General features: G+C 48.1%; 1 protein-coding gene across 5 annotated transcripts in view; it reads right to left on the reverse strand.

Annotated features, from left to right (window-relative positions):
• Positions 1 to 12,238, reverse strand: part of CTDSP1 (CTD small phosphatase 1) — a 44,415-nt gene that overhangs the window by 12,766 nt on the left and 19,411 nt on the right. The window contains exons 2-6 of one of the 5 annotated variants that reach the window (XM_084805899.1): positions 9,098 to 10,170; positions 8,196 to 8,297; positions 3,977 to 4,033; positions 1,234 to 1,326; positions 11 to 196 (exon numbers count right to left, since the gene is read on the reverse strand). In XM_084805899.1, the coding sequence (XP_084662025.1) occupies positions 11 to 196; positions 1,234 to 1,326; positions 3,977 to 4,033; positions 8,196 to 8,297; positions 9,098 to 9,601 (942 nt within the window). In that variant the 5' untranslated portion in view covers positions 9,602 to 10,170. Of the gene's footprint in view, positions 1 to 10; positions 197 to 1,233; positions 1,748 to 3,976; positions 4,034 to 4,504; positions 4,610 to 8,195; positions 8,298 to 9,097; positions 10,171 to 12,238 lie in introns of those variants that run through there. The other 4 variants (XM_084805933.1, XM_084805918.1, XR_014783926.1 and 1 more) reach the window with 4 other exon arrangements.

Genomic DNA, 12,238 nt, shown 5'->3' on the forward strand with positions numbered 1-12,238 from the left:
TGCCACCTACAGCATTATCAGGATGGAAGACATAAGAAGCAGGTGAATTGTCCACAATGATGATACGCGTCAGGTCGCGGCCCAGGCGGCTGAGGTCCTTGACGTAGTTCCCACGGTGGAAGACGCATGACTCGCGGAAGAGGCGGGCACGGAAGGCGCCCCACTTATCCAGCAGGTCAGCCACGGGATCTGCATACTGTGGTCGGGGAAAGAAAGAAAGGAAGAGCAAGGTGAACTGCATGGGAAGAGGGAGACTGCTGCAGAGGGCATCTTGAGACATTTCCTGCATCTCCCTTCCCTCCCACGTGTGATATTCCATTTCAGTTTCTCCCCTCCTAGTAGGTAACTGTGCTGCTTCCCAGAATAACTGGGCTCTTTCCCTTGCTCAGATGGGAGAACTTGGTCTGAGTTCAAGGTGGACTGCAAGCCCTTCTCCTGTGTAGTGCGGTGGGGCTTATGTTTACTAACAGAGCAGAGACAAGTCTGCATTTTTCCAAATGCTTTACTACAGCTAACTCACAAACTCATCCGGATGTCCCCACCTGATGACATCATCCAGTTCCGCTCTCAGCCCGGAGGTTAACTCTTTCTTCTACAGCTTACAATAGGGAAAAGAGGGGCACTGGGAGGCTAGACTTCTGGGTCCTACTCTGAGTGGAGCAGACAGTTAATCGGGTTGGAAACGTTGGGGTGCGCATGCACTGTCATCCAGGACTCTCAAGTTCTCCCCTGCCCCAGCATAGCTTCCCTGTTCCTCCCTTTGCCTCAGCTTCATAAGAACTTAAGAAATGTTGGATCAGACCAAGGTTCCATCCTATCCAGCATTCTGTTCACACAGTGGTCAACCAGCTGCCTGTGGGAAGCCCACAGTGGGACGATAGCACCCTCCCGGTCAGGTTCCCCAGAAACTGGTATACATACTGTCTCAGACTGGGGGTAGAATAGCCATTGGCACTAGAAGCCACTGACAGCTTTGTTCTCCATGAATTTATCTAACCACTTTTTAAAGCCATCCAAATTGGTGGCCATCGCTACATCTTGCGAATCCCGTAGTGTAACTATGCACTGTGTGAAGAAGCCTTTCCTGTTATCTGTCCTGAATCTCGCACCAATCAGCTTCATGGGATGACCCCAGATTTCCCCAAATGGAGTCCACTCTGCTGATCAGCACTCAGTGAGGAGGTGGGATGATGATGGAGAGGAAGAGGAGGAGAAGGAGAAGGAGGATCTCACCTTTGCCAGGCTAGCAGTGAAGAGCACACACTCAAAGAGCTCGCCCATCCGCCGGAGAAACTCGTCCACATGGGGTCGCTTCAGTACATACACCTGGGGAGGGGAAGGGAGAGCATGGGGGTGGGGTGTGGGGCACACAAATCTCCTCACTAGTCCACATCCTACCTTCTTGGCCAGCAGAAAGCTTGACCCCACATTACCATGTTGTGCAGGGTTAGGCAGAGTATCAGAAAGCCCCTCTCTGAGGGTGACAAGAAAGGCTGGGTGGTAGATCAAAGTGCCCAGTGAACACAGCAATATAGGAAGATGGCTTCTACCAGGTCAGACTATTTGCCATCTAGTCCAGAGGTGGGGAACCTGCAGCCCATGGCTACATTTCATTAGCTTGGACTGGCAGCAGCTCGCCAGGATCTCAGAGAGAAGTCTCTCTCATCCCGTTTGGTACCTGATCCTTTCAACTGGAGATGCCAGGGCTTGCACCTGGGACCTTCTGCATGCAATGCGGTAAAAGAAACTGGAATGCAAACAGAAAAGAAAACTTCTGACTCATATCAAAACAAATCAAGTCGTGCTGATAGTATTTGTAATTTTCAGAATTTATTCCAGTGGCACACTTGGTGGAAGTTTGCACAGAATTAGGATGAGGTTTTGGGCAGGATAGAAGAAAGGGACTGTGTATATATGTGTGGAGAGGTGTAAAGGGGAGGAATATATGTGCATATGCAGATCAGAAATGAGTTGGGGTGGGGAGCTGGTAGCTTGTATATAATAACCATGCAAAGACCTGCCATTTACCCTTATGTCGTCTGAGTATTTAGGAGATACTGCTTCCACTTCACAACATTCTCTCTAACTACGAGGTCTAGAAACTTCCTCTGTTTTTAAAGGAATACAGAGAGATTCTCATCTCAACGTGATCTAGAAAGGCAGTGCTGCAGCTAGGTAATTTTAGGCCCTAGACTTAATGGTCTTTGGAGGGTGGGGTTTTTAGATGGATATGTGTATTACTTCAGTTGTGAAGCACACCGTAACATTTCTCTTCTCCCACCTCTGCTCTACAGCCACCATTCCATGCTTTACAACTGCTTTTACATTCCTGATATGTTGCAGCGCTCCCTGACAAAACAGGCACCCTGTTTGCCAACACTGATTCTTCAAACAAACAAACAAACAAACAAAGAAAGCAATACTCTGACCATGTGCAGTTTCACACTTTAAACTCACTTAAAGTATAATTCCATCAGGGTTACAGGAATAAAACAGTGTTTGCTTCCGTTACCCTGATGCTAAACCCATTTACTCGGGAATAAGCACCATTTCGTTATAGAGAAGAAGAATATATATTTGAAAGCAAAAACAATAAAATGAGCACCTGCAAGTACATGCCTGGTCAGCCACCCCAACTATAAAAATGTTTTGAAAAATAATAAGAGACAATACTGCAGTATCCACCTTGGTGGGTCCCAGATGCTGACATTGGGCTTGTTTGCCGCTGGTCCATCACCTGCCACTCTGGGGGGTCATTTGGGGCCCCACTGTGCTTTGGCCCCGAGGTCTAGCCCTAGCTGCACCACTGTAGACAGGCAGGTTCTGCACTGCAAAGCAGGATCATAATCATATTAAATCCTCATTATCCTGGCTGTAAGCATAACAAAAATCAGAAGCTCTCCAAAGCCAGAGTAGGAAGAACACAAATTTGAAAAGGAGGATACAACACAGATTTTAAAACCAGTTTTCTATGTTTGAGGAGGACAGACTGGCAACCGAAGCAAACTATTGAGAGGGGCTGGGGTGATCAAGAACTCATACAGGATGGGAGAACATCTGTGAGGAATAGTGTAGGATTAGTGATCCCAGCCTATACACAAGACTGGCCCAAGAGGCCCTTGTTAGCCTCGGCAGTCCAACTAGTATCTCATACATCCCAAGAGAGGCTCCTTGGAGACTTGTCTTTTTAAATGGTGTCCCGATTCACCCAGCACATGGTGTCAGGGCAGGGTGTCCTCAGAACAAACGACACTTGGAAGAGGCCACCGCTCAGTAGTGGAGCCCCTGCTTTGCACGCAGAAGGTCTTGGGTTTGATCCCTGGCAACTCCAAGCAGGGCTGGAAAAACTCCTGCCTGAAAACCCAGAGAGCTGCTGCCAGTCAGTGTTGACAATACTGGGCTAGATGAACCAAGGGTCTGACTCAGTATAAGGCGGTTTCCTACACTTCCATAGCTCAAATTATAGCACTCAGTGGCCAATCTGAGATGCCACAAACTCCAAGGCATGAAACGGTGCAGGTGAGCGAGGTCATCCAGGAAACATCCAATGCGCATGAGAAGTTCTGCACGGTTGTTACGTTCCTCTTCAGCGGCTGCCACATGCAAGTTTTCCTATCCGTCCCGATTGATGCCACTGGCTGCCTCCAAGGCCAAGTAATCGAGAACAGGCTGATTGCAGTAGCCACAGCCTATCCTGGATTACTTGAACCCAGCCACAGTCTTCACAAGGGTGATGGGCATAGGAGAACGAATGGGGTGTGGAAGTTCAAGACCACCTTCCATCACAACCAAACCTTGGCTGAGATGGCTGGAGTTGTTTGCCCCCAAAGTGCTGCATCCTGGAGGTACTTTGGCCATTCAGCCTCAGCTGTGAATTTGTTCCTCACCCCAGGACTACATTGTTAACACTGCAGGTGGGGCCACAATCCCTCTTCTCCTGTTAGGCACTCCCCACCCTGCAAAAAAGGCTCCATACCTGATGCATGACTCCGTCAATCTCCACTGGGATGATGAAGTCTGCATTGTTCACTGGCTGGGGAAACAGGAAAGGACACCGAGAGTCAGCAAGTTAGATATTCTCCTTAGCAGGGTTCCTTTGCTCTCCCCACCTCTCCCTGCTACCTTGACTAATTCTCATAGCCATAACCTCTCACTACATAAAGTTACTTTGGCAACACCTTTCTTAGGTTTCTGGAATAGGGATGTGAAAGCCTGGGAAAACTGAGAAAAAATGGAGGTGTGGGGAGAACTGGAAAAAAAAAGAAGGGATTTTTCCCCCCTGTGTTTGTCTTGGGATTTTTGGAAAAAACAGGGTTTCTCCCAAAATGTTTCTATTTGTTTCCAGGTTTTTACTGGTTTCCCCCCAAGCCTTTACATTTCTGTTCTGGAACAAGGCCAGCTTCAGATTTCTGGCCGTCCTCAAGTAAGCCCCTCCCCTCCCGCACTCCTCATTCTCTCCACTGCTGCCACCTTCCTCCTCATGACAACTGGCACCAGCACGCACCCTCAGCAGTTTGAACTGATGCTGGATCCTCTCTCACAGAGCTGCACATTGAGCCTTTTCCCCACTCCTCTAAAAGGGCTGATGGCAACTGGTCAACCGCAGCAGCTGAAACAGAGCGCAAAGTCTGTATGGCTATTTCTGCGCAAAGCACAACCAGGGCTCTTTGCTTTGCCAGGAAAAAGGCAGTGAAGGGTAGTGTAATGCAGCAGAAAAGGCGAAGGCAAAACCCAAAAACTCCCCAATTTAGCAACACAGACAGCCAAATCCCATGACTAAGGAAAAGAAAATTGCGCAACCTGATTAGATCATGGAAATAAAGGCAGCTAGATATAAAATGGGAAAGACTAGAAATCTTTTCAAGAAAATCGGAGATCTCAAGGGAACGTTTTGTGCAAAGACGGGCATGATAAAGGACAAAGAAGGCAGGGACCTAAGAGAAGCAGATAAGATTAAGAAGAGGTGGAAAGAATACACAGAAGAACTATACAGGAAAGATCTGAATGTCCCTGATAGCCATGATAGTGCGGTCACTGAACTTAAGCCGGACATCCTAGAGAGTGAAGTGGGCCTTAGGAAGCATTACTAACAACAAAGCTAGCGGAGATGACAGTATTCCAGCTGAGCTATTTAAAATCCTAAAAGATGATCCTGTTAAAGTGCTGCACTCAATATGCCAACAAATTTGGAACACTCAACAGTGGCCACAAGACTGGAAAAGGTCAGTTTACATTCCAATTCCAAAGAAGGACAATGCCAAACAGTGCTCAAACTACCGTACAATTGCACTCATTTCACATGCCAGCAAGGTTATGCTCAAAATCCTACAAGCTAGTCTTCAGCAGTATGTGAACCAAGAACTACCGTAAGTACAAGCTGGGTTTCGAAGAGAAAGAGGAACTAGAGATCAAATCGCCAGCATTCGCTGGATCATGGAGAAAGCAAGAGAATTCCAGAAAACTGTCTATTTCTGCTTCATTGACTACGCTAAAGCCTTTGATTGTGTGGATCACAACAAACTCTGGCAAATTCTCATGAGTACATCATGAGAAACGCCAGGTTGGATGAATCACAGGTCGGAATTAAGATTGCCGGGAGAATTATCAATAACCTCAGATACGCAGATGATACCACCCTAATGGCAGAAAGCAAAGAGGATCTAAAGAGCCTCTTGTTGAGGGTGAAAGTGGAGAGTGCAAAAGCTGGTTTGAAACTCAACATTACAAAAACGAAGATCATGGCATCTGGCCCCATCACTTCCTGGCATATAGAAGGGGAAGAAATGGAAGCAGTGACAGATTTTACTTTCTTGGGCTCCAAGATCACCGCAGACGGTGACTGTAGCCATGAAATTAAAAGACGCTTGCTCCTTGGGAGGAAAGCTATGGCAAACCTAGACAGCATAATAAGAAGCAGAGACGTCACCTTGCCGACAAAGGTTCGTATAAGCAAAGCTATGGTTTTCCCAGTAGCAACGTATGGCTGTGAGAGCTGGACTGTAAGGAAGGCTGAGCGCCGAAGAATCGATGCTTTCAAACTGTGGTTCTGGAGAAGACTCTTACGAGTCCTCTGGACTGCAAGGAGTTCAAATCAGTCAATCCTCAAGGAAATCAACCCTGAGTGCTCATTGGAAGGACAGCTACTGAAGCTGAAGCTCAAATATTTTGGCCACCTAATGCAAAGAGAAAACTCCCTGGAAAAGACCCTGATGCTGGGAAAGATTGAAGGCAAAAGGAGAAGGGGACAGCAGAGGATGAAATGGCTAGATAGCATCACTGATGCAATGAATATGAACTTGAGCACACTCGGGGAGAGAGCGGAGGACAGGAAGGCTTGGCGTGCTATGGTCCATGGGGTCATGAAGAGTTGGACACGACTTAACAACTGAACAACAACAACAGATATAAAATGTGCCTAAAATGTTATGCAATTCAGGCTAAGTAAACTGCTTGGCCTTTTTTTGGAATGGTAAATTCTGCACCCAGCTCCAGGCCAGGAGGGAGAGAACAACAGATTAGATAGGGGACAGGTGGGAGCTAGGCCTCTGAATTCCATCCCCAAATTTGGGAGGTGTGTGGTGGTTAGTTATTACAGGGGATGGAGCTCAGGGTGACAGGTTCTGGATTCTGCCTCTAATTAATGAATTACATTTCTGTGTTGCCCCAGAAGAATATAAAAAGAGCTCTGTTGGATCAGACCAAGGGTCCATCGAGTCTGTTCACACAGTGGCCAACTAGCTGCCCACGGGAAACTCACAAGCAGGACATGAGTGCAACAGCACCCTCCCACCCATGTTCCCCAGCAACTGGTATACACAGGCATACTGCCTATGTTGCTGGTGGTAGCATATAGTCATCAGGACTAGTAGCCATAAATAGCCTTCTCCTCCAGGAAGTTGTCCAATCCCATTTAAAGCCATCCAAATTGGTGGTTATCACTACATAACCTAGGTTCTCCATGAAGCATACTTTTTTGTCTGGGAAAGGAGAGGGATAAAATCTGAATTTCTCCTAACTCTCAGATTTTCCATATTTGCATTCAGCGATGTACTCAATAGGTACAGAACAAGAAGAGCCACTGCTTAGTTTTCAAGAAAATGTACACTAAGGTTAGCCTAGCAACAGTGGAGACTGAAAATGCCCCACACCCCCAATTGTCTGACAAGATTAGGACATCATAGTTTACCTTCCTTGGCTACTGTGAAAACACTCGCAGCTTGCTTTATTGCTCTTTCTCTCTGTGCCTTTTTTGACAGCTCTGTGTCAGCTGCCCAAAACTTGTCAGGCTCTTAAAAAAACATTTAGATGAGATAAAGACAAAAGCTCCATTTCTCCAGCTACTGAGTGTGATTCTCCCTGTGTGCACCTCTCTCTCTCTCTGCATTTCCTGATCAAGTCATGGTCTCCTTTTGTGAGCCACAAAAATCTTGCCTTGAGACACAAAAATGTCTCTTGCGGGCCACAAAAAATATCCCTTGCAGGCCACAAAAATCTTGCCTTGAAACAGCAGGCCTTTTGAGGAGGAGGAGAAGGTTGCCACCCTAATCCGGATGGAAGATTGGAGGGGGGGCACTGAAGAGCACACTTTTTCCCCATCCCACCTCTAGGGACTGTGGGAGGAAGACTGGGATGGAGAACAGAAGGCAGAGAACAGCATCCAGGGAGCAGCGTACGGTGCACGGGCAGGGAACCTGTGGCCCTCCAGATGTTTTTGAATGCCAACTCCGAGCAACCCCAAGCAGCATGGCCAGTGGTCAGGGATGATGGGAGTTGAAGTCCAACAACATTTGGAGGGACCCAGGTTGGGGAAGGCTGAAATAACGGAAAGGCAGTATACACATTCTCTTGTAAATACGTTTTATATAAATGTATATGTATATATGGGTTGGGTCCAGATTTAGTCATGCTTAGAGAAGACCCATTGAAATCCATGGGCTATGTCAGTCCTGACTAACTTAATCCCATTGATTTCAGTGGGGCTACTCTAAGTATGACTAAATCTGGATCCAAGTCATCCATCTACCCATCCACACACAGCTCCCTCTACCTGCCTCAGGTGGGCTTTGGACTTTTGCAGATTCTCATGCCAGCCACTTTATATAGACTGGCTGGAATGAAAATCGGCAAAGGTCCAGAGCTCACCTGAGGCAGGTAGAGGAACTGTGTGTGTGTGTGTGTATTTGGGAAGGACTGACCTTAAAGGAGCTATGTACCAATGTCTCATCCAGGTCGATGACCACACAGATTTTGCTGGCATCCTGAGGCTTGATTTCTGGGAGCAAGCATTTGATGGTAGCCTGCAGAGAGACACACATGCACATGGGATAAAGCACTGAGAGAGACTGCAGGGCAAAGAGATGGGTTGTGAGGGGGGAAAGGAGATGCGCAATCTAGCCTGTGAGGCAACGGGCTGTGGTGTGTGTGTGTTTGTGAAAACATGGAGCCATTTCTGCTCTACACATCCAGGCATTTGGCTCTCACCCTGTGTGCTCTGGGATCGGGATGCTCTCTTCATTTAGTCTGTACTGACTCCAGAATTCCAAACCAGTATAAGGGAACACTGTGGCTGCCATCAAGGCTTCAGTCACGAGCGCTCTATGGAGCAATAAAGATCGCACCAAACTGGAGGGAGTGGGGACGGGAGTACCTTTTCTTATTCCAAGTCCCTCACTCCATGATGCTGCAGCTGCAAGTTCTGCTTTGGGGAGAGGGAGCAGCTGGGTTGGATTACACTGGAACCCAGGGCAGGGTGGTGGTGGTGGAGGAGGCAAAAGCTGCTCCAAAACCAAACTGAGGCTTTTGCAGTGACACGACTGGGCGCCAGATGGCACTAGCGACAAAGATCAAGAGGCTCTAAAAGCCACTCAACTTTCACTACTGGTTGAAAAGAAGCTGGTAGATCAGCAGTCCTGGGGGATTAAAGACTCTAGTGAACTCCCTGACCCGGCCAGCAACCTAACCTCAGCAGCAACCCAGGATATTTCCCATGTCTCTTGGGTCCTTCATTTCACAACAGGATGAAAAAAGCACTGCAATTGATTATTGGAGAGGGTGTTATGCTCCGCCAGCCCAGCACCCTAGGCATCAAAGTACAAACCTTGGGAAATGACAGGAGGAGGGAAGGGCCCAAACAAGGCCCTGCTAATTTTCTTGACAGGTTGTTGTTGTTGGTGGTGGTGGGGACACAAGACAGGACAGAAAAATAGTTTAAAATCCATGGCTTCGGATTAAGTCGCCCTTCCCTGGGTCTGTACTCCCGAACAGAAATGCAGGTTAGGATACTTACTCCATCCCACAGTGTGCCTCCAAATACAGGACGAAACTCAGACTCTTTAGTGAGAATTGCCACCTTGCAACCTGGACACTGCAGACAGACCTTTACGTTTCCCATTGAAGGGGAAGACAAGGCAGTCCATTTCCTCCCTGGTCCTGCCCCCTTCCTTACCTGTGGCACACCTGAGGTCCTACTGGGCACAGCAAGTGAGGGAAGGGGGCGCATGACAGGACCAGCGGGTGAGTGGAAGTGGGCGGGATGGGTGATGCCTGCTTCGTCAGGCCTCTCTCCAACATCCAAGTTGCGAGGTGGAAACCCCACCAGCATGGAATGCAGGCGCCCTCGCTGCAAGCCCAAGAGGGCAATTAACGTGCTGTAAAAGTGTAACTAATGCATATTCACTGATCTGGAATACACACTCCAAGCCCCTCCAGCTTCTTGCGAGGTACATGGGAGTTCATGCCACATGACTGAGCCCATTAGGTTTCTAAATTCTCTCCCCTCGGCAGCTCTTTGCGAACGATTTTGGCACTGACAGGATTTGCATCCCATCAAGGGACTCAGGAATGTAACCTGAAATAAAAAGTGCCATGAGAACAATCGGATGGGGAGAAACATCACAGGTTGAGAGAGAGATAATGCCCCTTTCGTTAAATCGAGGATTCTCATCCTCACTAGAGACCCAGCCTTTCCTCAGTTACTTCAACTGGGTCCAAAGCAAGCAAGCAGCCAGGCATTTGGGCCTACCTTGGTCACCGAACCGTTTTCCTCCACCAGCAGCGGGGCATTGTTGTTGACGGGGATAGGCTCTGAGTTGTCATGGCAAAGGCAGCAAAAGAGGGACTGGAAGATACTACGGTTCCTGGGCTTCTTGGAAGGTGATGGGTTTTGAGCACCTGCAAAGAAGGGTGTGGGAAGGACAGAGACAAGTGGAAATGCAAATGAAGAGCTCCCCTGCTAAATCCTCTTTTCCTACCACCACCACTTCAATTGCAGAGGGGTATTCTTCACAGCCCTGCCTCCCAGGCAGGTGAGACCGGGCACCGTTGCTCCTCTATTTCCTGGATTCTCCCCTCTGCAAAGTCCAGAAGTGCCCCTTTCCCTGGCCCTTTGCAAGGTTCAGAGGTGCCCCTTTCCAAATACAGTGGGAGAAAGGGATGCAACAAGCCACCATCTTCCAAATGCCCCAGCGTCTCAACATGCAGCACCTAAAATGAGAGCTGCTTGGCCCAAGGCACAGCTGCTTTCCTTTCTTCTTCACATACGCATGGTTTTAAAGATGTACACTTGCAGCACGTTACAGGGACAGGATGAAGCGAATTTGTGCATGGAACAAACGGGTTTCCAACCACACGTATGAGAGGGGGACATTTGCCATGGAACCCTATTGGTGGTGGCTCCCTGCCACAGAGGCACACAACCAAAAACATGGGCTTTCTGCTGAAAAGCAGGGGAAGGGGAAAAAGCATAATCATAATGCAAAAGTTAACGCATATACACCTGGGGTGTCAAAGCTCTTTTAGTTCGAGGGCCAAATTCAATTTTGGAGAAATTCTTGGGGGCCGCATTCCAATGGTGGGTGGGGCCAAAGGCAAAAGGGTGGAGCCAAAACACCAAAAACACCAGCCAATTTTAGCTTAGCTCTTTTATTGCCAGTAACTAAGCCTTAGGCGAGGCATTTCAACTTTTTACATTGGGGTGGAGGGAACACAGGATGAGAGGAAATGGTCAGGGGAAGGAGGCAGGGCTACCTGGGGAACCATGGAGGGCTGGATTGAGACACCAGGTGGGTCGGATTTGGCCTAAGGTTCAACACTCCTGCTATACACCAACAACTTTCTACCTAACCTTACAGATGTAACTCCAGGTTGCTTTCAGCATGTATACGTAACCATTTATTATTTCTTTAATGTTGTGAATAAGCCGCACAATGAAATATAAATATATATGTGTGGGTGTGTGCACGCGCACTGCTGCAAGAGAGAAAGAAGGAACCACAGGGACATCAGCCACAGTTCCTGGATAGATATCTAAATGAACCCATCACCGAAAGCGTGCCACAGTTGTGTCAGTCATGCACATAACTTTGGAAGCTCCCAAGTAGTGCTTTCCCCTGTCATTTGTCCCCGTTTTCTGGTGCCCAGTGGTATACTGCCTTCAGACAGGGAGGCTCCACTTGGCTATCATGGTTAATAGCTGCTGATAGATGCACTCTGACTGAGGAGAAAGGTGGAACAAGGAGATACCAAACATTATTCAATGGTTCTGGCTAGACTGAGGTGGAGAGAGAGAGATCAGGCAGACTCAGCATGGATGAAAAGGCCACGGATGGACCTTCTGGGGGGAAGAAAGGGTAAGTTCCCAGCACAGTGGGTCTGTGTGTGTGACTGGAGGTGGGGCCAGGAGGAGGAGTGAGATAGAGTGCTTAGTAACACTGAGTATGGTTGGTGGAGGGGAGATAGCAGGGTAGGTGGATGTGAAAGGGTGGGATGGAGAGACAAACAGGACAATGGAGGACCCTGTGGGCGAGACTGGGGCGTGGGGGAGAGACAAGTCCAAAAAGCTCTGAGCCTAGCTGGAAAAAAGTCTTCAGGCTTCAAAATATTTGTTAATATGTTCGATGTTTTGATCTTCCTCAGAACAGAGCCAGTACTCTGCAAGGCGCTGACCTTTCTCCTTTTATTAAAAATGCACACACACCCCGTTCCCTCTTCCTCCCTCACAGATGAGCATCCTCCCCTGTTTCTAGACAGATGAGAACTACAAGGGCCCCCTCCTCCCGCCAATCTTGCTTCTGTTACACACATGCACCAGGCACCAGGAGGACTGGAGGGTTTTTGTTTGTTTTTTAAATCACACATCATTTCCAAGGCTCCAGATTAACTTCACTTTCCCATCTAATCCCTTTACTGTGAGCGGCTCCTGCTCCCTAATCCAGCCCCAGATAATGAGATTCTCGCTACT

The sequence above is a fragment of the Heloderma suspectum genome, chromosome 1 (genome assembly GCF_057233095.1).
Source record: "Heloderma suspectum isolate Gila_16-S chromosome 1, 16-S_ref, whole genome shotgun sequence".
Classification (NCBI taxonomy): Eukaryota; Metazoa; Chordata; class Lepidosauria; order Squamata; family Helodermatidae; genus Heloderma; species Heloderma suspectum.